We start from the raw sequence: 27,796 nt of genomic DNA, 5'->3' as shown, positions 1-27,796 counted from the left end.
TTAAGAGAGCGATTCACACCAGACATCCCAAGAATATTGCTACACTGAAACAGTTTTGTGAAGAGGAGTGGTCCAAAATTACTCCAGATCGTTGTGCAGGTCTGATCTCCAACTACAGGAAACGTCTGGTTGAGGTTATTGCTGCCAAAGGAGGGTCAACCAGTTATTAAGTCCAAAGGTTCACATACTTTTTCCTCCCTGCACTGTGAATGTTTACATGTTATGTGCAATTAAACCATGGCAACATCTAATGTTCGTGTAGTATTATGTTCAGCAGACTGTGTTCTTCTATTGTTGTGACTTAGGTGATGTTCAGAGCACATTTTATGCCCAATTCATGCAAAACTCCACGAAATCCCAAGAGGTTCACATACTTTTTCTTGCAACTGTATATATATATATAGATATATACAGTTGCAAGAAAAAGTATGTGAACCCCTTGGGATTACGTGGAGTTTTGCATGAATTGGGCATAAAATGTGCTCTGAACATCACCTAAGTCACAACAATAGAAGAACACAGTCTGCTGAACATAATACTACACGAACATTAGATGTTGCCATGGTTTAATTGCACATAACATGTAAACATTCACAGTGCAGGGAGGAAAAAGTAGTATACTACAATTGTATACTACTGTGCAACTGGCAGCAATAAACCCCCTTTTTGCACAAGGATAAGACACTATGGTCTGTTTGTCTTCCTTTCTCAATTGAACAACACCCTTTGAGCTGATATAAGGAGGACTGGAAAAGGAAACAGCCCCAGGAGGGGATTTGGGAGATCCTCAGAGAGATGGTCAGTATACCCACTCATGAGCAGCTACAGGAGAACAAATATAAATCCACATCCACCTTCTGAGATAATTCAAGAGCATCATTCCATCCCATCTATCCTGGAAGGATAAAAAGTGTATTTGCCTGGATTCATTCAGGCAAATATAGAGGTGAGCACATAGGGAGACCATTAAGCACTCGGCGAGAGGGAACCAAGAATCCACCTGCACATTTATTTTGAAAGACTTTTTTTTTTTTTTTTTTTTTTTTTTTTTATTGAATATATCATAAGCACGTGCACATAATATATATGTGTTTGCACAATATAAATATAAGGATCACAGTAGAATAGAGGAGTATTTCTGATTTGTATATCACTGTACTTTAATAGGCACTATCACCTTAGGATTATCAGTTATTAATGTCACTTGCATGAAGATTAATATTCACAATGATGTTTTGAGTCACTAGTAATAATTGTTTGATACATGCAGTATCTTGAAAGCTATTCATTAGCACTTTGAAAGTATAAGATATACATATTGGTACATGGGAGCGCGGCACTATCTATTTTGAAAATATTATATATACACTAGCATATGAGTCAGTGCAAGTGCCAGCGAACCTCACGTGAGAAATAAGGACATCTAAAGTCACATATTGAACACCTCATTTCATAATAGCTCACAAGCATTCACCATTTATATTTACATGTTATGTGCAATTAAACCATGGCAACATCTAATGTTTGTGTAGTATTATGTTCAGCAGACTGTGCTCTTCTATTGTTGTGACATAGATGACGTTCAGAGCACATTTTATGCCCAATTCATGCAAAACTTCACGTAATCCCAAGGGGTTCACATACTTTTTCTTGCAACTGTGTATATATATATATATATATATATATATATATATACACACACATACATACATACATACATACATACACACACACATATATATATATATATATATATATACACACACACACACACATACATACACACACTATTACCAAATGTACTGGGACGCCTGCCTTTACACGCACATGAACTTTGATGGCATCCCAGTCTTAGTCCATAGGGATCAATATTGAGTTGGCCCACCCTTTGCAGCTATAACAGCTTCAATTCCTCCGGGAAGGCTGTCCACAAGGTTTAGGAGTGTGTCTATGGGAATGTTTGACCATTCTTCCAGAAGCGCGTTTGTGGGGTCAGGCACGGATGTCTCCACTCTAATTCATCCCAACGGTGTTCCTCCACCCCAAACTCGCTCATCCATGTCTTTATGGACCTTGCTTTGTGCACTGGTGCGCAGCCATGTTGGAACAGGAAGGGGCCATCCTTAAACTGTTCCCACAAAGTTGGGAGCAAGAAATTGTTCAAAATATCTTGGTATGCTGGCACCTTAAGAGTTCCTTTCACTGGAACTAAGGGACCAAGTCCAACCCCTGAAAAACAACCCCACACCATAATCCCCCCTCCACCAAACTTTACACTTGGCACAATGCAGTCCGGCAAGTACCGTTCTCCCGGCAACCTTCAAACCCCCACACGCCCATCGGATTGTCAGACAGAGAAGTGTGATTCATCACTTCAGAGAACATGTCTCCACTGCTCTAGAGTCCAGTTGCAGCATGCTGTTGCAGCATGCTTTACACCACAGCATCAGACGCTTTGCATTGGACTTGGTGATGTAAGGCTTGGGTGCAGCTGCTTAGCCATGGAAACCCATTCCATGAAGCTCTGTTGTGCTAATCTTGAAGGCCACACAAAGTTTAGGAGGTCTTTAGCTATTGACTCTGCAGACAGTTGGCGTCTTCTGCACACTGTGTGCTTCAGCATGTGCTGATCCGCTTTGTCATTTTCGTGGTGGAGTTGCTGTTGCTCCCAGTTGCTTCCACTTTGTTATAATACCACGAACAGTTGAGTGGAATATTTAGTAGCAAGGAAATTTCACGGATGGACTTATTGCACAGGTGGCAACCTATTTCGGTAAAACTGAAGGGAAAATGCCCCAAGAACAAGCAGGAACTGAAGACAGTTGCAGTAGAGGCCTGGCAGAGCATCACCAGGGATGAAACCCAGCGTCTGGTGATGTCTAAGCGTTCTAGACTTCAGGCTGTAACTGACTGCAAAGGATTTGCAACCAGGTATTAAAAAGTGAAAGTTTGATTTATGATTATTATTCTGTCCCATTACTTTTGGTCCCTTAACAAGTGGGAGGCACATATGCAAACTGTTGTAATTCCTACACCGATCACCTCACTTGGATGTAAATACCCTCAAATTAAAGCTGACAGTCTGCAGTTAAAGCACATCTTGTTCGTTTCATTTCAAATCCATTGTGGTGGTGTATAGAGCCAAAAATGTTAGAATTGTGTCGATGTCCCAGTTGGGACCTGACTGTAGCTAAAAGTTGTGTCAGAGTCTTGGAGTATAAGGGGTATATAAGGATAGAAGATCAAAGGAGGAAGGACTTGACTTGACTGACTGTCCCACGCAAATCTGTCTGTCCAGTGACAAGGGAGATTTGTTCCATTTGGTCATAATTTCCTTCTGCAAAATTCGCGTAAAACTGAGCATATAGAACCATCTTGAAGGTAGAGAGAGCATGAGGTCCAGAACTTGCATGCAGAACCCCAGCATGGACGACCTGCTGGAAAGCAATAACCGGACCCTAATACAGAGATTGGTATGGTGGAAGAAACACAGGTACTCCAGATGCCTAGTCAGAGTCAGAGATAATTTTTGTAACTCAGGATCCAGTCGAAGTCCTCTAGAGGGTGAATTGTAATTGCCAATAGTTATCAGGGAAGAGTATCATTGTTATCAGAGAAGAGTAATATTCCACCTGAAAAAGGAGATCATCCAGGCAACCCACCACAGAGTTCCCCAGATAGGTCCATACTCCGAGACACTAAGGAAAAACTAAAGCTGCCTATATGCAGATTGGAGGGGGGGAGGGGGGTTGTACTAGCAAGGGCCGTGCTTTATGCCAATTTTTTTTCTGCCTAATGTCCTACATCTACAGTCAAGATACCTTCATTGTGCCAGTCAATGAACGAAAGAGAAAAAAGTTTTATTTGTTCGTAGTAGAGGAACTGAGTACATGGAATTAAGAGTATTCAAAAAAGCCATCATTGTTTTGTGTGAAAAGGTAAATAATGTAAGGATTGTATTCGTTTAGTGGCCCAATTTTTCAAAGGCTGCAAAGTATTTCCCCTGGGATTTTTTTTTTTTACTAGTAATAGCGGCTATCAGCGACTTATAGCGTGACTGTGGCGGACATTCTGACACTGGGGAGGAACTGACTTTTGTCACCGACATCCTCAGTGACACCAATACAGTGACACTGTACTAATGGCACTGGGCAGGAAGGGGTTAACATGAGGGGTAATCAAAGGGTTAACTGTGTACTGGGTGTGTTTTACTATGGGGCAGTGTCTGTGTGCTTCACTGCAAGCACACCGTTTTGGATGGCTGTGCTGTGATTGACAGCCGCAAATGGTGGTGAGGGTAGGGCGCCCCCTACCTGAAAATGCGAAATCATGTATATATACACGTGATTTTGTGCACCTGTGCTGCCCTGTAGCAGTATTTCTACTATAGGGCGGTCGGGAAGTGATTAAAAAGAAGGTTGGAAACAATAAAGGCCCACCAAAAGGATCAAAACATGTATATGGCAAGCAATTTAGATTGAGTAGCCTGAATAGAAGCAAAGGGATGTATGTAAGGTGTATAGGAAACTTGTGGAGCTGACATTGTCCATATTTAAAGATAGTTCAGGCCAGCTGTTAAGATATTTAGTGATTTTTTTTGATTGGGGAGTAACTCAGTAAATAAAAGTTTGCCAATGCCTCCATGTACGACAACATCCAAGTCGGTGATTGAGCTAGCCTTCATTTGAACACCACAGTGCTAAGACCACTGTTTATTCATAGGTGAAATGGGGTTAGAGACAAACATCAATTCAATAGTTATTGTGTTGAAACAAAATTTGGTTTGTGGGGTTGGAAAGGAAGAGGATTATGTAATTGGTAAATAAAACTGCCTTCATTTCTTTCTGGATTATTTTCCAACCTAAAAAGAGGGTTAGAGGAAGAAGAGAATGTAGCATAAATGAAACGAAAAGGGTGCCACTAGAAAAATAAGGGCTTTGGGTGAGGTGTACATTATAGAGATGAGGTTCAAAATTTTAGGTGCATATAGATCACAACTGTTTTTAAGTGAAAATAAAATAAAGAAAACCTGAAAAAAAATTATGCAGTTACTACATCTAAAATCTCGCAAGCTGCAAAATATTACATTGTCGTTTGGGGTTTAGAGGTACTTTTAAATGAAAGCAGAACATATAAAAATTTTAAACTATTCTGCATCACCAGAACATGTGCAACAACACATTTGCTTAAGTGCTTGGGTTTAGACACACTTTAAAAGAAAAACTAAAACCCATTTCAAGCACAAGAACATTTTTAGCAAGTACAGAAAGTACCTGCTAATCTTGCCAGTAATGCAGACTTCTTGTAACTTCTGGAAGAAAAAAAAAAACATTTGTCGATCCCAATGGCAGATACCTTCTGCTCCAGGGTACAATCCATGGAATAGAGGTTACCATTATGTCCTATTACGCTCCTAACGTCAACCCTGGACCTTTTCTGTCACATCTATGTTCTCTCCTGGCCACACATCAAAGGGGTACGCTTCTGATGGCGGGGGATTCAAATTTAGTGTTAAACCCTGCACTAGATAAATATCCAGCGGAGCGCTCTGACCCTTCCACATCAGCGAAGTCCTTTGCACGGACGTTAATTACCCATGACCTGGTAGATTTATGGCGTGAATTTCATCCTCAGGGGAAAGACTACACTTATTATTCACATCCCCATCATTCCCATTCTAGAATTGATCATGCCTTTGTTTCACATAAACACCTCCCTTCGGTTCGTTCTATTTCTATCTTAACAGTCCCATGGTCAGACCATGAGCCTATCTTGGTGGTCTGTCGATCTCTCCTTTGCAGGCCGACCTTCTCCTCATGGATAATGAATGAGTCCTTGCTTTCACTGAAGGAGATTCAGACGGAGCTACATAGTAAGTCTCAGGAATACTTTCAATTAAATTCGGGTTCTGTCTCTTTTTCAGTAACATTGTGGGAAGCATACAAGGCAGTTCTTAGGGGACATATTATCCATATAGCTTCAAGGCGAAAGAAAGAAAGACAGCTTAAGCAACGTCGGTTAGAATTGAAGTCAGCTTCCGTGTCAGCCCAGTTTAAACAGTCACCTTCCCCGTCAAATCGTAGACTCTTGGATCAGGCTCGCTTGGAATTGGACTTATGCCTAACAGATGAGGCTGAACGCTCCTTACGTTGGACTCGCCAGAAGTGGTATAGCAAAGCTAACAAACCAGACTCTATGTTGGCCCGTAGATTGCGTTCTTTTGCGCAACACCCCAAACCGATATCTTTACGTACTCGTCATAACACTCCTACGAGCAACCCAGTAACGGTTTTGGAGGAGTTCTGGCACAGACTAGCTAAACTTTACTCTGATCCCACCCAGGCCGACCCTCAGTCTATTTCTGACTTTTTATCTAGGTTGCCCTTACCTACTTTAACGTCGGCCCATAAGGATTTTATGGACCGTAATATCCAAGTATCTGAGGTTTTACAATGTATAGCAGAACTGAAAACGGGCAAACGTCCAGGTCCTGATGGATACACGGCATTATATTATAAGAAATTAGCTGATGTGCTTGCTCCCCACCTTGCCGCTATGTTTACTGCGGTGAAGGGAGGTTCGAATTTTTCCCCGGACTCTTTAACTGCTAATGTGGTTATGATCCCTAAACCGGATCGAGACCATTCTTCCTGGGCTAATTATAGGCCTATTTCTCTTATCAATATTGATATGAAGATTCTTACTAAGATTTTGGCTACTTGATTGAATTCCTTCCTTTCTCGTCTGATTAAAAAGGACCAGGTTGGATTTGTTCCCCATAGGCAGGCCGGAGATGCTATCAGACGTATTTTACAACTGCAACATTTGGCCCATACTCGTAAAATCAATATGATGCTCTTATCTTTAGACATCAATAAGGCCTTTGACACTTTATCCTGGCCGTATCTCCTGTCGGTCCTCCATCGTTTTGGCTTTGGTCCTTCCTTCTTACGATGGATCTCTTCGCTATATACATCCCCTCAAGCGAAGCTTAGATACTACGGATTTGAGTCTTCTACGTTCTCGGTTGCCAGAGGTACTAGGCAGGGCTGCCCGCTTTCCCCTTTACTTTTTATTTTAGCCCTGGAACCGTTGGCAGAAGCAATCCGTATACATCCTGATATTAAGGGAATTGATGTGGCAGGCTCCCAACATAAATTGTCATTGTTTGCGGATGACATATTATTGTCAATTTCGAACCCGGAGATTACTTTGCCTAATTTACTTGCAGTTCTCGATTCCTTTGCCACCCTCTCAGGTTTACATGTCAATCCAGCTAAATCAAGAGCTATGTCAGTTACCCTCCCACCATCACTTTTGACTACTTTGAAGCAAACGTTCCCCTTCCAATGGCTTTCGGCCTTACCATATCTAGGAATTAAGCTTACCCCGACATATGATGGACTATACCAGGCTAACTTCCCCACTGTCTTTCATGAGTTGACCGAACTCTTGTCCTCTTGGTCTCATTTCCCGTTATCATGGTTCGGCAGAATTAATGCAATTCGTATGACTTATCTCCCTAAACTACTTTACCTATTTCGTGTTCTGCCAGTTTCAGTACCTTCGCATATATTGCGTCTACATCAACGAAAACTTCTGTCCTTTATTTGGGGCTCCTCTCGACCCAGAATTAGCAAACATATCTTATTTGCGCGGCGGAATGCGGGCGGGTTGTCAGTCCCAAATCTCCAGTCTTACTATTTGGCGGCTAACATTGCCCCTTTAGCTCATATTCATGCATCTCACCATTTCCCTCTGTGGGCTGTAGTAGATATGATGGACTCTCACCCGATACCGCTCTCCTCCTTGCCATGGCTCCCTATTTCCCAATGCCCACCTACCCTTAGCCCGACACTGACACTTTCGCTTCGTCTTTGGGATTCTGTCAAATACTCCGCTGGCCTTATCTCTCCTCACCTGCCTCTGATACGTCTATTACATAACCCATTATTCCCTCCGGGTAGGGATAACCCTAGACAGTTTGTCTGGTGGCAGGCGCATGGTTTTTATGATGTTCACTCACTCCTATCCCCCACCAGAATAATTACCTTTGATACTCTGCGTTCTTCTTATAACATTACCCTCCGAGAACATTTTGGTTATCTTCAACTTCGTCACTTTATTCATACTTTAATACGTACGCATCCAGGACCTTATCGCCTATCCCCTTTTGAAAGCCAGTGTAGACATAGACCTCATGCTCCGGGTCTGATCTCCCTGATTTATTCTTCCATTATATCTTCTAGAACCCCTCCGGTTCGTTCCTATCATCAGCGTTGGCAGTCGGAATTAGGGGGAACCTTGGATCAACAAGACTTGCAGCACATGACCCAAACATTATCTAAGTGTTCCAGGAATGTCATTATTCTTGAGAATGCCTACAAAATTCTATACCGATGGTATTATACGCCTGCCCGTTTAGCTAGTTTTATCCCTACCTATTCCCCGGCTTGTTTTCGGGGATGCCAACAATTGGGTACCATGGCCCACATCTGGTGGACTTGCCCTAAGGTAAGCAGGTTGTGGATCAGGGTGTATGCCCTCCTCCGCACTATTCTTCATACAGACATCAAACGTAATCCCTATGAAGCGCTTCTATTTAAACCGCTAGAGGGCCTTCTTCGCTCTGAACGGCAGCTGGCATCACATTTATTTATGGCAACTAAACTGACGATTGCGAGGGCTTGGAAGACTCCTGTCCTTAGCTTTGAAGCTGTCAAAAATCGGATGAACTTCATAATGGTCAATGAAAAACTGACAGCCATATTGTTGGATACCCATACAAAATTTCTGCAGATATGGCGTCCCTGGCTGGATGTAGCTCAGCCCTCGAGATTCGACCAGTCCCTTCTATCGATATGAGGATTCTGCTGTGACCCCCCCGGAGCCCCTCCCTCCCCTTTTTTTTTTTTTTGTGTGTGCTGTCCACGTCTCTCTACTATTTGTCTTTTTCTACTCTTCTGTTTACTCTGTCCTTAAACATCATTTACAGATTGTGCCTGCTGTTTTCTGCGCTATTTCCGCAATACTACTTATGCAATCTAGATTTTTTTTTTTAAACTCTAGGTCATGAATATGTACTGTTTTTTTTTATGCGGCCTCTTCTCGGGCCTCTCCTGTTTTTTTTTTATAATGTTGATGTAGCAAAACTTCCCTTTACAGTTTACATTATCATTGACCCACAAAGGTCTGTTACCCGTTCCCTCCCAACCTCCCTCCCCATCCCTTTCCTCAGGGCACCTATATAAAAACTTTTCAGATTATGCTTTTATCGCTGCATGCCTTGTACCAGCTTCCCTTCATTTATTGTAATATGTAAAAGTTGGACATTGAATTTTTGCTTCGACTGTATGTTTATTTTTGCTTATTATTCAATAAAGCCTTTTGTAAAAGAAAAAAAAACAAAAAAACAAAAAAACATTTGTCTTGTGTAAACCATTAATCTCATCATCCCCATACAATGAAGATGAAGAGAAGACATGTATGAAGTCCAGCTAGTGAAAGCACATCATCTAAGGACTGATAAACTGAAATCTAACACATTTTTGTTTTTGAGTTTAGATACATTTTAAAGGGCTTTGATTTATAAAAGCGAAAATATCATTACAGTAAATCACAGGGTAAGTGAGCACTAGAGTAAAATTATAAATGAGTTGAAAGGAAGAAAACAGCAGCTGAACACCAAAAAGGCACCATATAAACCTCCAGAATAAATCAGAATAAAGCAAGGTGCAGCGCTAAAATGATATATTAAAATATATGGACATGTAATATTCAAACATCCTCATATAAAATACAATAAAATAACATAAACCAATACCAAGGTGCAAGTAAAAACGTCACCTAATGGTGACTAATAGGTGATTGGGCACTAGACCAAATACAGTCTATAGCGTGAGTAGAAAAGATCCCAAATGATCTTCAAAAATCCAATGGCTGGATCCGTGGGTGAGGTGATGGATGTATAAAGATTGCGCACTCACCAGATACGCAATCCCAATGCGCATTTAGAGTAGATAATCTCAGGACGTCAAGGATCCTTATGTGGGTCTGGTCAGATCTGGTCAAATGCCCCTCACTGCTTGGTAGTGCTGCCACATTTGGAAATAGCCACTCTGCAGATGTAAATGGCTCCCACCGGAGCTCAAAGAACAAAAGGAGGCCAGATAGTGTGATATCCTTATGACAAGGAGTGTTTATTCCAAAAAGGTACAGGTAGGAGCAAGAAAAAAATACTGATATTCTGAAAATATCATTACAGCAAGTCCCCAACTTACGAACGAGTTCCATTCCGGGAGAACGTTCGTAAATCAAATTAGTTTGTAAGTCCGGCAAAGTTATACACTTTTAACACAAATATGCATACAAAAAAAAAACCACACACAAAAATACTGTAAATACACTATTTTTGCGTTTACAGATTCCTTAAAATGGTGGTACAGGACAGTACAACTTTAAAACAAATTATTTTTACTTTAACAGTTACCTTAAAATGGTGATACAGTACAACTGTAAATAAACTATTTTTACTTTTACAGTTTCCTTAAAATGGTGGTACAGTACCGTACCACAATTGGTATATAGTGGAAGAGTGTTACTAACTGGAGGAGGGAGGGTAGGTGGGAGATGATGGAGCTGAAGGATCATCAGCAATAGGAGATGGAGAGCAAGATGGAATTTGGCCCACACCTAATGTTGATGTAGCTGAAGCATCATCAGCAATAGGAGATGGAGGGCAAGATGGAATTTCACTCACACCTGATGTTGAGGACACAGGTTTTTTGATGGATTCAATTCGGTCTACCCTCTGGAAAAAATGATCCAGTGATGTCTGAGTAGTAGCTTTTTTTCATCATCATAGAGGACTCTGTAGCACTGGATGGCATTCTGAACGGCTGCTGCAATCTTTGTGTATCGTTCTACGTTGCGGTCCTGTGCCTCAAAAACTAACAGTGCCTCTTCAAGTAAAGAAAATCCCCTTGCCATTTCCTGTGTTGTGAATCTCTTTGGTTCTTCAGTTACATCTTCCTCTTGGCTTTCTTCATCTTTTCGTTGGGCCTCTAATTCCATCAGGTCCTCATTAGTAAACTCCTCATGTTGCACAGAAAGTTCAATGAAGTCATCCTCTTGTAGATCTAGCTCCAGCTTCGTGTTAAGGGTCACTAAGTTGTTGAAGACCTCTTTGGACTCCTTACCCATCTTCTCAAGTCCATGAACTTCATGAACAAACTATGGGCAAAAGGTTCTTCCAAACCCATTCATGGTGACAGCTGAAACCTCACGCCAAGCAAAGTTGATGTTTTTTTTGGCCTTGTAGATGCTATAGTCCTTCCAAAATTGTTGCAAGGTTGTTCCTGTTTCATCAATAGCCTTCACTGTCTGATGAAAAGTGTGATGTAAATAATATTTGTTGACAGTCGCAATAACTCCTTGGTCCATAGGTTGGATGAGCTTCGTAGTATTCGGTGGCAGATGCACTACTTTGACATTGGGATGAAAGTCATCCATGAATTGGGGCTGACTTGGTGCATTGTCAAGCAGCAAAAGAATGTTCAACGGGATATCTTTCTCCAAACAATACTGCTCTCTCTCGAATAAAGTGGTGGAAAAATCAGTCCTGGAAAATGGCCTGTGTAACCCAGGCTTTGGAGTTACTCTTCCACACAACAGGTAGAGAGCCCTTGACTATATTTTTGAGGGCTCTTGGGTTCCCTGAATGGTAAACTAAGAGAGGCTTTAGTTTCATATCACCGGAAGCATTGCCACCAAACAACAGAGTAAGTCTGTCCTTTGCTGCTTTGAAGCCTGGCATCACCTTTTCCTCTTTACTGATGTAACTTTGTTCTGGCAACCTCTTCCAGTACAGTCCTGTCTCAAAGATGTTAAAAACCTGTTGGGGTAAATAAGCACCTTCGTCAATAATTTCTCTAAGTGTTGCTGGAAATTCTTGGGCAGCTATGGTATCTGCACTCGCAGCCTCACCAATTACTTTTACATTGTAAAGGTTGGCTCCAGCCTTGAATCTGTTAAACCATACATGGCTGGCAGTAAAAGATGCCCACTGTTCACCCTGTTTTTTCTTCAAGTCTTCAAACAGGCTTTTATCCCTTTCTTGAATAAGCATTAAGCGGAGTGGGACTCGATGCTGATCCTGCATCCACACAAGTTTATCCATCTCCTCTATCACTTTACCACGCTTTTTGGATATTATTGTTGACTTCATAGGCACAGCAGACTTCACATGCTCCATAATCTTGTCCTTGTTCTTTAGAATTGTGCCAATGGTTGAATGATTCATGTTATAAGAACGAGCGATGTCTACCATCTTTTCATCTCGGTCCAATTTCTCAATTATTTTCACTTTTGTTTCCATGGTTATTGCTTTGCACTTCCCAGCAGTCCCCTCCACATCACCACTGCTTTTCCTCTTGCTTCCGGACATCCTGGGCTCTGTACAGTACACTATCACACTGTACAGTAAGCACACAGCAGCACAACTGTGACAATGTGCAGCTGTGACAATATCTGGCAGACGTGAGCTACTTCCACAATTTGTTTGCATGAATGATCATAATGCGAGGTCCGTTCGTATCTGTGAAAGTTCGTAACTCGAGTGTATTGGCTAATATTTTCAGGATTGACACTCAATTAATTACCTATTCTATCATTACCTTTCAACAATGAAGCGTGTTTGACAGCCATCCTGCCAATGAGGCACTCTTTGAGCATCGATTCATAGTTGACCCAGCGATGGACCTATCAACATAAATATCTCAAATCATATATTTTATCAAATCTGTAAGAATGGAAATTTGCACTACAAACACAAGTAAAGATCATTATGACAAATCACTATAATGGGCTGCTTTGTTACTCAAAAAGATTGTGGGATTGATTTACTAAAGGCAAATATACTGTGCACTTAAGTACAGTTGCTCCAGAGCTTAGTAAATGAGGCAAAGCTTCACTTTGCAAATCACATGCAAAGAAAATTAAAAACAGCATGATTGCTTGCACGTGATTGGATGATAGAAATCAGCAGAGCTTCCCCTCAGATCTAGAGCAACTATGCTTGCAGTGCACAGTATATTTGCCTGTAATAAATCAAGCCCACTATAGCTGTGATCTATGACACAGATTTCAATTAAGCTCAGAGACAAATATTACATTAACATGTAACTTTCCCAAGAGATAGAAACTGATTCAATTTGGTCTACAAACAAGTTGTGGAAAAGTTAAAGACAAGGATCCTCTAGTCTCTGAACAATGGGGTTTCTGGTATTCACATAACACCTGGAACCAAAGAGAAACTGATCAATGCTTACCAGGACCTTCAGGTCTCACAAATGATATTGTTGAAGTGGCATCTTGTTTGTCAAGGTGAAAGAAGTCAACATTCTCGGATATTCCAGACAATGACAGTATCTCTCTATTGTTCCACTAAATGAAGGGCATCAAGTTTCTCAACATTCCATTGTTATGAGACCAAGATAATTCAAACTTCATGGATTGTATTTTGAATGTTAACTTTAATAACATGTGGACACTTTTCTATGTGCTGTACATAGATCCATATAAGAACATTGTCATGATTATTATTATGTTAATATATGATTGCAACCTTTTTAGTAAGAAAGATTTGTAGTTCATATTTGATAGGATGAATCTATTAACACTGTTGAGGCTCATTTAGTTTTAATAAAAATGTAGAAAATGGAACATCACTGTTCCCATATATACAAAATACTATATGAAAAGACGCGGGATTATGACACAAAATATAATTATATAAAATGGGCTCAATCATAGTATTATTATATCTTTATTTGTAATAACTATTGTTAGAAATATATGTGTGTATTATAATGTAACCATATTCAAATAGTATAAGTATGCACATTTTTATTTTATTATTCTCTGTGTATCACCAATATGTTAGTTAGTTAGTTATGCACTGATATGTAGGAAACACCACCTCTCCACTCTCCTCTCCCATGTTTGGAGTGTTATTTGGAGGGGGAGGGACAGGGGGACCTGATTTTTAACAGGTACCCGCTCCCACTTTCGATCCAGCTGCCTAGGTGAATGGAGTGGAAGTTCCTTTTCCCCCTCCTTTCCCCGCACCCTCTTGGGACATGTCAGAGATCCCAGGAGACTGTGGGATCAATCACGATGTGCAGCGCAGCTTGCATATGCACAGTGGGCAGTGCGGCACTTTTGAATGGTCTCGTAGGAGGGAGTAGGACAACTTCTGCTTTTGATCGCTTAGGCAGTCGCAGCGGAAGTGGGAGCAGGTACCTGTCAAATTCAGTACCCCTCGCCCCGGTGCGCCAAAGGTGCAAATCCTTAATGAGGAGTGGGGGACGAAGCCTTAAAGCAGAACTCCCCCCTTTTGGTGGAGCTCTACTTTAAGATACCGGTGCTTGGACCCAAAGACAGAGCAATGAGCCAGGTGGGGTGAGGACATCCTGAGACAGGTAAGTGTGTGTGTTTTTTTAAGTCATCAGCTACAGAATTTGCAGCTGCTGACTTTTATATTCTTGTTTATGGGGTGAAGATCCTCTTTAAAAATTTGACTTTTGTTTTGGCCAATTGTAATAGCCCATGGTGTAACTAAGTATTTCTCCCACAATAACAGACCCACTAGAGTTAGGTCATTTAAAAAAAAAAAAAAATTGTTAATATTTTTCTTTGGCCATATTGGTGCACACTTTTACATACTTCAAGTCTTATTCTTTTGTTAAAAGCAGATTATTATCTGCCAGGTAGTTATCAATGGTTATGATGTCTATGAGGGGAAATTAAATATTTAGTTTAATCCAACATACTGTATATACCAAGGCTTTAGCATAATATGTTACGCACTTCATTGCAAAGATAATGTAGTGTCTGTGTCAACCTATTAATCCGACTGTTAGTGGCATTTGTAAAGAGACTTATTGTAAATATTATTTTTGATAGTGAGCAGTTCATACTTACACTGATCTTATTGTGTTAGTCAAAGGATTTCTGCATGGCAAAATAACATGCAAATAATTAAGTCAACTTAATTCATTTTTATAAATTATTTTTGTATAGGAGGCACTGCTGTCCACCAATCGATCACAAGATTGATATAGCTGACTAAATTAATCATTTAGACATTTCCTGACAGTGTTAAGTAGAGGAGTGGGGGCAAGCTTGGTCATTACTAGCAAGTGCCAAAGTTTTTTCATTTAGAATGTTCTGGCATCCAGCTTTAGCAGAGAGGAGTGAAAGCTGCTGCAGATATGGTACTTTACACCAGCTGGCAGTTTGTTTGTTTTTTACAAAAATAGTCACTTAAGTGCCTGGTCATACAGGGTGTGAATTGCCATGTGATGTGAGTTTCAAACTGCATGGCAGGCTGCACTCTATTGGCCACAATAAAAGCGGTCATATCACTGCAATTACAACTTGGTCGGAGTCGCACCGATTTTGAAAGTAGTGCATGCACTACTTCAGGTGCGACTTGCATAGATATATCTGTCTTGCAAGCCGTAGATGTCTTGCAAGTCGCAACTTGAGACAGAATGACATCCGACTTTGAAATCGAATTGATTTCAAAATTGGAGCTGTGTGACCAGGGACTAAAGCAATTTTTGAATTGCGAAAGGTGATGTAAATGTCAACATCAAAATAACATACAATTTAAATGTAAACATAAAAAAAGAAATACTATGCTGGGTACCTCATCAAAAAGTTGTGTACCATCTGCTCCTGCTGCCTTCATTAACTCTTCTTCACCACCTGGATGATATTCCATGTAAGGAGTGATATTATATACAAGCCCTGTAACAAATAAAATGCATGTATGACCTGGATCTGGATTATATAAGAGAACATCACCAATATTTCTCATATTTAAATGGCTTATTGTATGAGCCATCTCATTTATTTGAACAAAATGCTAATATATCCCAGAGGGTCTTTAAATGATGTGGAGTGTAGCACCAGAGTGTAGAAAGCATGAATATTGCTTTGGGACCTATTTATTTGTAAATGAAAGAAAGAAGAAATGAAAGAAGCCTAAATCCTATGTTTGATTTGTTGACTTTTAATTGGAAATACTTCTATCACAAAACAAGGGGCAACAGCAGATCTGTAAAGGAGATCGTCAAGAGAACTTTGGAGCATGTAATCTATGCAGTTAGATGCAAACATAAGGATCTAGAAATATAATTATACTGGACCATAAGTAGCTTTACAAGTCTGCATTATTAAAATAGCTAAATGTATTAAGACTTGTACATATCTTGTACTGTACAGTTATTTTGAGATGCTATCTTAATTTTTAGTTCTTCTTTTGTCGCTTATCAGTTGGAAAAATTCAATAAAAATATAGCTGAATGTATCCATATAGTAACGGTATCTTTTTTTTTCCATAAAAGTCAATATTTAAAAGCAGATCTTTACCTACAGGCAAGGAACTGTGCCTAGCCTGCCATCAGTCAGCTGTAACAAGGATGAATGGTTTCCTTAGTCTCTCTTCCTCCAGTGATCACTTCAGTGACTAAAACAAACTTTGTAATCACAACTTCATAGGCTGCACTAGAAGTGTGATATGTGACAGAAATGTGTTCACACAACCTAGAACATACAAGGTACTGTACAGGCATCAGTGTTTGATTGTGACATGTAAGAGAAGGATTTCAATCCAGAAGGTTGATTCTGAACCTCAATGATGCCTGAACACATATGGTGCCAGCCTTTTTGGGAGAAAAGACGACGGAGGATTGAATTAGTAGTATTGTACTCTCAGAGGTAACACCTATAGGGGTTACATATTACTTAGCATGCACACACATAACTTGAAAAATATGTGTGACAAAAAAAAGTGTGTTTTAAAGCTTCATGGAGAATTTTCAAAACATGCACATTTTACTGCATGAAGAAAATTAACTTTGTCTGCAAAACTGTTTTCCTGACAGCTGCCATTGCTGGCCATGTCAGTGCTTGTGCATTAAACCTAGTTATAGATTATAATTTGTTAGGCCCTTTTCACACAAGCAGACTGCTTGGGTCCGCCTGTCCATTTTTCAAGTGGATCCAAACGGACGCTGCATGATCTCTGTGGATCTGATCTGCTAAAAAACAAACGGATGGGGATCTGTTCCCCATCTGTTTGGCTGATTGGATGAGAAGACAATCAGCTGGAAACAGACAAGTCGTCCGTTTCAATCCAACAGCCCATAGAGGACAGTGGGCTGTGTCTGTGTCTGCTCTGCATAAACAGTTTTACCGACTCCAATCCCTACCCCATTTAGCTGCTGAGGCAGCACTCAAAAGGTGTACACATGCTACAGCAGGAATGAAACCCCTTTTGATTTTGATGAGTGCTACCGTCAGCCAATTGCAACACATTCAAGTAAATGGGGCCACTCTGCAAGCTCCCCTTGACTGCATGGTTCTGCGGGGTCCAAGGGGTTAAAGCAGGTGGTGAGAAAGCAACACAATGCTGCCTTCTTTAACCCCTTGTTTGCTGCACTGCACAAGGTTGCAGGGCACTTGCAGAGTGGCCTCATTCACTTGAATGGGTCATGCTTGGCAGGTGCTACACCTACCAAGCAAGACAGGGCATTAAAAACTTTGGCTGTGGCATGTGTACACCCCTGGCCACTGCAGCTAAAGAAGGTTCGGTTGGGGAGGGGGTGGTAAAAACACATCTTACATATGGGATTTTACCACCCTCCAAACTGAAAATGTAAATGAACCCTTAATGTTCTGAGCCACCTATAAGTCTGCTTTCACACTGATGTACTATGGTTTACCTACAAAGCGGGTGCAGCCCAGTGCATCAGTGACTTCTATTATATTCTGCAGGTGTGGTGCACTTTCTGCAATTAGCATTCAGGAGTTTTGGTAAGCTTTCAGAAAGTGCCCTGAGCCCACAAGATATAATTGAAGTCTATAGCTAAGCCTGCAGGAAAGTTGTAGGTGCACTGCATTACACCCGCGGGTGTGGGTAAATCGCAGCACATCAGTGTGAAAGCAGTCCTATACTATTATGCCCAGTGTATTGCTTCACACTGACCTGAAGATCCCTTCTTTCCTGCTGCTGGCACCACTCTGCCGACCACTCGCCGGGATAAGAGATGGAGTGCAGTTAGTATCACCCCACATGGCACAGGAGCCAACACTACAGAGGAGGCATCGGCTTATGCGGTTCTTGCTCCCTCCTACAGTTTCAACTTTACAAGTAGTCCTTCTACATTGCAATATGTTTAATGCTCTGGGATGGCTGGTCAGCAGGCTCAGGCCGTGATCTACTGGTTGCTGACCATCATTCTAGACCAAAGCAATTTTTACAATTCCACTATAGTCCATTTCTAAGACAATAAAAAAAAAAGCTCTGTGTGCTGTGCTTTTACTCTTCATTCAAAATAGTGAATACTCTATACAGTGCAACCCACTTCCATTAGGGCACAGACTCACCAATTTATTTGCCTTTCTGAAAACATGTCTGCAACAATAGTTTGTTTAACTGCTTAGTAGGGGCAGCTCAAATTCCTCCTTCCAACAGGCAATCCCAATCCAAAAATAGATGTTACGAGCTCCAGAAAAATAAGAAACAGCAGCACAATCATGTAATTCCATAAAACAACCAATTTTATTCAATCATCAATCAATCCTTTAAAATCCAATTTACAAGCACAGGCTATTTCTCAGCTTTTTTCAGAGCCGCCGGGACCCTGTATTTACAATGTGGACAGCTGCCGGCTGTAACTGCCTGAGCCTCCAGTCTTTGCTCTCTGTCTGTCCCAAATTGACAGTCTGCACCTCAGGGATGTGGCAGAATCTGTGCGAGTCTGTCGACTATCAAGGTAGGAGAGACAGACAGCAAAGACAGGAGGCTCAGGAGAGAGGCAGCTATAACCGGCAGCTGTCCACCACATTGAAAATATAGAACACACATCTATTTTAAGGAGTTGACATTTTTGAAGACTGTCATGCAAATGAAGTTGTGTTTTCTCATCCATTATTTAAAAAAAATATTATAATGCATTTTTTACAATGTTTACAATATAAGGAAACATTATAACAGTGAAGATAGAAAGAATATCTCCAATAAAGAGGAGGAACTGAATGAGGAAGAGGAAGATGGTGAGACTATTCCTTCGACTCAGTCATCACCTCAGCAGTCAAACTTAACACTGATGACCGAACCAGCATGGTAAAAATGCTGAGAAAATTACAGTGCTCAAAGCCAAAAAGCCACTACAAACCGAATACAAAGCAACTGTCATCAGAAATAATAAACATATTGAGATAAGAGTGTTCTGCACTCTTTAGAACCAAATTCCATGACTGAAACTTTCGTCACGTATACTTGCCATCAAATTCATTTCTAGTTTATTAAAGAACACAAGATTCACTTATCCAGAGATAATTGGGTTGTACTGCTGTCTTCAGGAGGTATTGGACACTGGCAAGTAAAAATGTTGTTGGCCAGCCAGGTATAACCTCTCTAAGTCTTAAGAAGAAGTCCCTTAATGACCACATTTTAACGTACATATAAAAATCCTGCTTTCTTTCTGTACAACCAAAGTTATTTTTTTTACATTTTAAGATGCTTGCAGAGGGACTGTCATTTTTTTTGTTTTGTTTTTTTTTTGGTGGCCTGTGTCCCTGGTTGGGAGATTCACCCTACCTATTTGCCCAGGTGACCATTAACACTGAAAGCAAAAGAAAATCAATTTCTTGGAGTACATTAAGGGACACAGAGTGGCCATATTAATCTTTACTTAATGGGTAATGCTCCACCTATAGGTGAATAGACACTGGGTAAAAAAAAAAGACAGGAAGTCCTCCCCTATATAACTCCTACCTACAGAAAGTGCTTCCGTTTTGTAGCAAGTAATGCAGCCCCCACAGAGGAGAGGGACCTCTGTGTTCCATGATGTACTCTAAGAAATGGATTTTACGAGTAAGTAAAAAACTTCAGTTTTCTTTATTGCACATCACGGGACACAGAGCAACCATTTTAACCCTTAATTATTATTATACAAGATTTATATAGCACCAACAGTATATGCAGTGTTTTACAACAAGAGGGCAGACAGTACAGTTACAATACAATTGAATAAAGGAGGAATCAGCAAAAAACAAGGAACAGAGGGCGCACCAGCAAGCAACATCAGAATAATTGCGCATAAATCCACAGTATACTTCTAGCAGCCTGATCCCCTGAACAAGCCCCAAGTGCAAATAGGCGATCCAAAAGCCTGACACGTTTCAAGGGGAGATCCCCTCTTCCTCAGAGCCCCTGTTCTGCTTGTTAGAGCTTACAATCTAAAAAGGGAGGTTCAAGAGATACAAATGGTAATAACTGTGGGGAATGAGCTGAGAAAATAAAATTACAGTTCTTAGGTGGAGGTTCAGATAAGCTTCTATTAAGAGAAGGGCTTTAAAGGGATCTTCTAAATGTGGATAGAGTAGGAGACAATTGGACAGATCAGGGTAGGGAGTTCTATAGGATAGGAGAGGCACGGTAGAAGTCCTGGAGGCAAGCATGGGAGGAGGCGACAAGGGAGCTAGAGAGTAGTTCTTGGGAGGAACAAAGAAAACAATTAGGTTGGTATTTTGAGACTAGGTTAGTGATGTAGCTCAGGCTCGAGTTCTGGATGTCATTGTAAGTTTTTGTTAGTATTTTGAATTTAATTAATTTGGTGAGCAGAAGCCAGTTCATTGGATGACCCAAAGTACTGCTTATGAGGGGAGGGAAAGACTGCCACCACAGATAGGCCAAGAGATGCTACAAAGCAGTCTGCAAAACACTGCTACCAGAAGGTAGCATTCTCAGCAATACTTACATCCACCCATTAACATCTTGTAAAAGGATGAATCGAAGACCAGGTTGCAGCCTTGCAAACCTGATCCACTGAGGCCTGATGACAAATAGCCTAGGAGGCAGCAAAACTCCTGGTAGAATGAGATGTCATCCAAAATGGTGGATTTCTTTCTTTAACCCGCAGGCTTGGAAGATTAGCTGAAAAATCCAACAGGAAGTAGCTGACTTATTGTAGTAGCCAGGAGATCCTTCTTTAGTACTTCAGGAAGGATAAAAAGAAATCAACTGCAAATACATTTTTACACCCCATACCAAATTCAACATGTGAAAGACTCTGTCCCCTGGCAACCGAGGACTGGAAAAGAACACAGGGAAAAAAAACAGAAGAAACAGATGAAGACAAAGCCCTACCTCATCGTGATGGAGCACCAGATATGGCTCCCTGTAAGACAGAGCTGCCAATTCAGACACCCTTGCTGCAGTAGCAATAGCAAAAAGTAAAAAAAAAAGCCTAATGGAAGGTCCTCAATAGGCTCAAAAGGTTGTTGCTGCAAAATAGACAAAACCAAATTAGAATCCGTGGAGGCACAGGTGACTTCAACGGAGTAACCATCTGTGTGACTCCTTGAACAAAGTCGAACACCAATGAATAAAAGGCAATTGACCGCTGGAAAAAAAAAACTGCCAAGACAGAGATCTGCCTATAGATGGCACATGGTTCACCCGAGACTGAAGAAAAGACAGAATATAGCCAATGGCATACTTGCAGGAGTGGAACCTGCTGGCTTCATACCAAGACAAACAAGTCCTATGGTAAATATCCTTGGATGAAGTCTTCCTGGCTCCTAACAAAGTAGAAATGACTGCATCAGCTCTTTGTTTCTTGAATCTTGGTTTCAACAACCAAATCGTTAAAGCCAGAGATCATAAAGAAGGATGGAAATACGAACCCTGAAACAGGAGGTCTTGTTGAGCCGGAAGCATCCATGGACTTTATAGCACCATATTTACAATGTGAATATAAATATGCTAATACCAATATTCCCAAAAGTATATATCACACAAATATATTAAAAGAAAAAAAAATTCAAAATGTAACAGTCCAAAATAGATAAAAAATAAAATTAAATAAATAATGTTATAAAAAGTCACTCTGTGCCAACTTCAATCATTAATCTTCATATTCAGCCTTTCAATGGCTCAAAGAAACCTCAACATAAAAAGAAAAATCACATAGTGCATTATCTTAAATAAAATATAAATGAAACAGATGTGATAAACACAAACAACCCTGCGTGATCACAAATAGTGAAAAAAGTGAAAGTGTCAAAATAGTGCCAGTGAATCAATCCAGTGAAAAATATGCATCCAAAAACATGTGAAACACTGTGTCCACTTCTATAGTGTAAGGAGTGAATACTCTTACCAAAAATATGTACATAATATGCCTTTACACCTCCTAGCAAGGGTATTATCACAAATTCTGCTTCAACCAAAGGATCATCACAGCCTCATGGATCAGATCAAGATGTCATCCAGATATAGCAGCTTTCAAGTATAACCATGAATCTCCACCAATCCACCGATGCCCACCATATATAGAATAAATCATAGTGTAAATCCGCATATACAATTTAAAATACTTTATTGAATATGCTTACATCATGATTCTTCTTTAAAATAGCCTTTATCAGAATATCCAAACCTCTCAGAGTTCCCTGGTTCCTCCACATGGACTTCTATGAGGTTTTACCAGACTCTAAAATGGCCGCCGGATCACTTTCAGTTCCTCTATGCGTCTGACATCACTTCCCTTGACATGTTTCGTCACCTGACTTAATCATAAGAATCTCTTATGATTAAGTCAGGTAGATGGGTCTCCTGCAGAACACTGAAAACTCCTCGCCAGCCCATCAGGCTGACATCTGTCATCAGAACCATCCCAATAATGGAGAAAAGTAGCTTCCATGTCTTCAGCATCAAAGGAGACATCCACCAGTTCAGAGACCTTAACATTCTGGGCCACAGAAAACATCCAAGTGTACAGAGACAGAGTTCTTTTGTCCCATGCTAACAGGATATTCTGCTGTAGAGGCTACACACCTCCCTGCCAGGAGAAAAAAAATCTCGAGTTGACCGAGTGCCAGATAAGCCCAGTTATTCCAGTCTCTGGGTTGGAACCAATGACAACTTCTGGAGATTGGGAATCCAGCCAAACCTCTCCAGAGTCTAACTGCAATAGCTATACTGTGCACTCCAGTAAGTGAACTGATTGCCCTATGAGCAATTGATCGTCAAGGTAACCCAGAATGGGTACCTCCTGGAGTCTTACCAGATCCAAGAATAGGGCCAAAATCTCTGTGAACACCTGAGCGGCCATGGACAGCCTGAAAGGCAAGGCCACAAACTAAAACTACAGGTCCTTCGCTGATAAGGAGGAAAAATTGGGATATGCAGATATACATTCTTTATGTCCGCCGATGTCAGGCAATCCCCTGACTGAACTGGCACCACCACTGCCCCGAACTTCCGAACCTGCAGAACTTCTCAAGACCCTTAAGGTTCAATATTGATTACACTTCACCCTTAGTTTTGGGGCAGTGAAGAAAATTGAGAAAAAAGCAAGAAACCTTTTGGCATCCAGAACTGGTATAATCAGTCCTTGTGAAAACAGGAGCTTGAGTCTGACACAACATCAACCTCTTTTTGTGGATTCAAAAGACATTTGAACGCATAAAACATGGTGGAGAAAACTCTTGGAACACTAACTTGTAACCCTGAGAGATTGTGCAATGAACCTGCTCATTTGCCACTTTCTGCATACCCCTGCAAATGCCAGTATCCATCTCCCCACCCAAGGAGTGGGAGCACCCCTTCATAAAAGAAGAGGATTTAGAATCTGACTTGGCTAGCTTAGGGACCCAGGTCTTCTTATAAAATTGTTCCTCAGGCTTCCCTCTTGAGGTAAAGCCCTACAAGCACCAACAAGACTGTCCAGAGGAAGCAGATCCTGAAATAGTAGAAGTCACTGCCCTCTGAGACAAACACTAACTCCTCTTCCTGAGAGGCAAAAAAGAACTCTTACCTCCTGAAATTTTTTGGATATACTGATCCATCTCTGTCCTAAACAGACATTCCCCATAGAAGAGAAAAATACAACAAACACACTAATAAACTTCTTGCAGGGTAACTTCGCAGACCAATTCTTTAGCCAAACAATCGTGTGCATATGGACAGACAAAGTCCCAAGCACGAGATCTGTTGAATAGACTTGGACTCTTTCACCTTGTAATCCTCACCAAGACCACTCAGTTTCTGCAGAATTATTCTTTACTAGCCTCTTAGATTGGCCCTTCAGACCCCGGCAGAAGTCAATAGCTGTCCTGCTGGGGATGGCGTCTGCCCGGTGTCTGGAAAGCCTAAGTCAAAGGGAAGGTACACACGCACGCTAACCTGCTGAGGGCACCACCTGCACCACAGGGGGGTTCAGACCCAGGCAGGTATTCCATCTCATAGTGAATTTTTAATTTCCTCCCTTAGATACAGCTGTGTGAACCCTTTAGGAGGACCAACACCTAATCAGGGTGAGCCCATTCCACACATACTACCTCCTCTAATGAGGGTGTAAGGGAAAATAAGAAGCAGCAAACTTAAATCGTAGTGAACAATCTCTGACAGAGAATTCACCAAGGCTCTCTGAGCCTGAGAGACTTAACCTCTTCAGATTCAGACTTCCCCAATTGAGTATATACCATCTGACCCTCTTCAAGTTCTGCCTCATCTACCTTCATCCACGTCCTCCTATTCCTCTTCTACAATAGGAGAGCATACCAAGGAAGAGGCTTGCCTATGCGTCTTACTGCCATGACCCATAGAGGCAAAATCCCAGCATAAGTCAGCTAAGGCAAGAGTGGGCAACTGTGGCCCTCCAGCTGTTGTAAAACTACAAGTCCCATGAGGCATTGCAAAACTGCCAGTTACAAGCATGACTCCCAAAGGCAGAGGTATGATGAGACTTGTAGTTCACCAACAGCTGGAGGGCCACAGTTGCTCACCCCTGAGCTAAGGCAACTGAAAAATCCACCTTTGTAATATGCAAAGATGATGATGTTGTCCCTGCAGTAGCCACACAACCAGACAAGCATAGGGGCTCTGAATTATTCATCACCCATAGCCTGTCCAGGAAAAACACCAGCAGAACTACATCCAGTGTCCTCTAGACCTGACACGGCACCCTCACATCTTTCCCAGCTGTGCTCCCACCACCCTGCTTTTTGGAAGACTTCAGCTTGCTCACAAATACACCTGGGACCTGTGCCAGAAAAATAGGCCGTCCCAATCAGCTGAGCAACCACTTGAACAACAAAACAAGTGTAAGGTTACCACAAGATACTTCTTTCCCCAGCTACCAATGCCCCTTCCTCCACAGGTGTACTTACATGTACCCAAAAGTGCACTACTGCCCTGTGCCTCGTGATGAAAGGTGCTCAACAGCAAGGACTGCAACAAATGCTGGCTCTCTCTTACATTTAAAATTGCCACTCAGAGCCATCCTGTGACATCACAATTGCTATGTGTGCCTGTACCTGAAAACAGGCCATACTTGTGCATGCCCTGCACACAGGCCATACTTGTGCATGCCCTGCACACAGGCCATACTTGTGCATGCCCTGCACACAGGCCATACTTGTGCATGCCCTGCACACAGGCCATACTATGTACCTTTCTCATAAGAAAGCAAAGAAAAGAAGATAGGATTGCCAGGGATACTTCCTGCAGCCAGAGACTAGCGAGTAAAACCCCATCATAGATCAGCACCACTAGCAGAGTCAAACATGCACTATACTGCCCTCTAGGGGCACCAGAGGAAGGGACAGGCAAGTTCATCCTTCAAACATTAATACAGGAACACATACGAATTACCTAGAAAGTCGAGAACCAATCTTCTTCCATTACAGTGGGCAATGTCACTCAGGACCTTCAAGGACTCAATCCCCCTTTCCTGTGCATCACTACCCTGGAAACATATAGCAATCGAGAAAACATCTAGGTTATTACTGCGCAGGGTTCAGTATACAATGCCTCAGTGGCGTCTGCATTCTATCCAGCAGGGATCTAAATGACTGAACTGTAGTTGTCATGTCATCCTTAATGGAGGTGAGAACCCTATGGCAGGCTGTAAATGACTCATCCTTAATTAGACTATAAACACAATTGTGGCATAAGAGCTTTTCCCAAGCTGAACCCAATTTTGCCACACGGACTTCACACTTCCTTTTAGGGGCCTGATTGTGTCTTGTCCTGGGTTTTAACCTATAACAAGCAGAAAACAATACAGAAGATAATCAGTCTGGGCTCCTCATCCAAACACCACTCTGCTGGGGGAGAAAATGGAAGTGTGCCCCACCGTCACCTGAAACTCAAAGACTGGGAGGAAAGACCACCCCCAAGAATCAAAGGGGAGCCACAAGTCCCCAAGCCTACCTGAGAGGAGCCGGTGCCTGAAAATCCAGGGTCCATCTACTGGGGGGGCCAGTGCCTTCCATCACGTCACTTGTGGTGTGGTAGCCACAGCCTCTGCTGGGTCTCTCACACTACACCAACCGCCCGAGCCTGTTGCCTGCGCCACTATGGAGACCAGAACCATGAATCTCCCGGCGCCTGCCGATGATGCCACTGTGACCGGAACTTACGGTCTACCAGCTTGGAGCGCAGCTGCTCTGCCTCCCGGAAGTCGTGGCTGCACGCCAGGCAGTCTAGGAAACCGACTCGGCCCTCGGCAATAGCACTGGACATCGTTGGCGGTGCTCTTTCTCTACGGACTGGAAGGTCACCAGGAGTGCAGCCGCACTCCTCTGCAGACATGGAGGGATTGCGCCTGGCAAAGGGGAAGTACTGTACCAAAAACAGGAGGCACCAGCAAGGGAGATTTAGATGCAAATCTCAATCTACTCTTACTAGGTTTTTTATTTTTACAGTTTAATTTTTTTTTTTTCTTGGGGGGGTGGAGACCCCTACTGTCTATTTTTTGAGACAGAGAAAGGGACTGAAGACAGTCCCTTTTTCTGTAACCTGGGCTGCTCTGTAATGAATGGGACAGGAGATTCCATCTTATTCATTCACAAACTGACACAAACTAAACACGGTTTTTTATGTGCCAGTGATGAATGAATAATACTGATTCCCAGGCAGCAGCTGCAGCCGGTGGGAGAAGTGAAGGGAAAGCCAGCTTGCAGAGCAGCCTGGCGGAGATTGGTGAGTGAGGGAGGGGATTTGCACACACAAAAAAAAAAAGTTTTAGTGTGCAGCTGCCGGTGGGAGTGGCAGTGGAGGGAAGTCGGCAACTGCATCGGATCCACAGAGATCCATGCTGGCAGTGGGGGGAGGGGGCGCTGATGCTGAGGATCGGTGCTGGGGGGCAGGTGTAAAGGCAGAGACAGTGGGGGGGGGGGTATTTTAGGGACTGCAAGAGAGAAGCAGCGGGTGGGCTGTAAAAAGGCAGGGGCGGTATCGGAAGGAGGGGGGGGAGGGGTCATTTCAGGTGAATAGCTCTGATCAGTGGCTTGTTAGCCACTAATCAGAGCTATTGTTTTATTCAGCAAAGTCTGCTGAACATTTCTGCTGTAAGTTCATGGTCACTGAAGCATGAGCTTATAGCAGAGGAAGAATGTAGGTCCGTATGGTGTGCAAACCTGGCCTGCTGGAAGCAGTGGTTCTACAGGAAAAGCCACATGATAGACATCCTATACAAAAGACTTGACAAATTCACCGTTACATAACGTTTTCTATATATTCACTGAGAGTCAGTGGTGAAATGTACCGACAGACTATGCTAACTAATCTGTCAACCTAATAGTGTGGGACTGTAGACAGCACAAGATTAGGATCAGTAAGGATGGCAGCTGGATCCTTTGACATGTGTTAAATCCATTTCTCTGAGGTCTGGCACACAGACATTACTGCTATGGCAGGTTACAGAGCAGG

General features: G+C 41.9%; 1 protein-coding gene across 5 annotated transcripts in view; it reads right to left on the bottom strand.

The window, feature by feature from the left end:
- CYB5R4 (cytochrome b5 reductase 4) overlaps positions 1-27,796 on the bottom strand; it is a 218,152-nt gene that overhangs the window by 165,858 nt on the left and 24,498 nt on the right. For 4 of the 5 annotated variants that reach the window (XM_089693117.1, XM_089693118.1, XM_089693119.1 and 1 more), the window contains exons 3-4: positions 15,713-15,813; positions 12,675-12,759 (exon numbers count right to left, since the gene is read on the bottom strand). The exons of the other annotated variant lie outside the window; for it this stretch is intronic. In XM_089693117.1, the coding sequence (XP_089549243.1) occupies positions 12,675-12,759; positions 15,713-15,813 (186 nt within the window). The remainder of the gene's footprint in view (positions 1-12,674; positions 12,760-15,712; positions 15,814-27,796) is intronic. 5 annotated transcript variants of the gene reach the window in all.

The sequence above is a fragment of the Staurois parvus genome, unplaced genomic scaffold (genome assembly GCF_062004578.1).
Source record: "Staurois parvus isolate SC_StPar_1 unplaced genomic scaffold, SC_StPar_1.0 ptg000613l, whole genome shotgun sequence".
Taxonomy (NCBI): Eukaryota; Metazoa; Chordata; class Amphibia; order Anura; family Ranidae; genus Staurois; species Staurois parvus.
The sequence above is the reverse complement of the archived record's forward strand: the minus strand, read 5'-3'. Positions and strand labels throughout refer to the sequence as shown.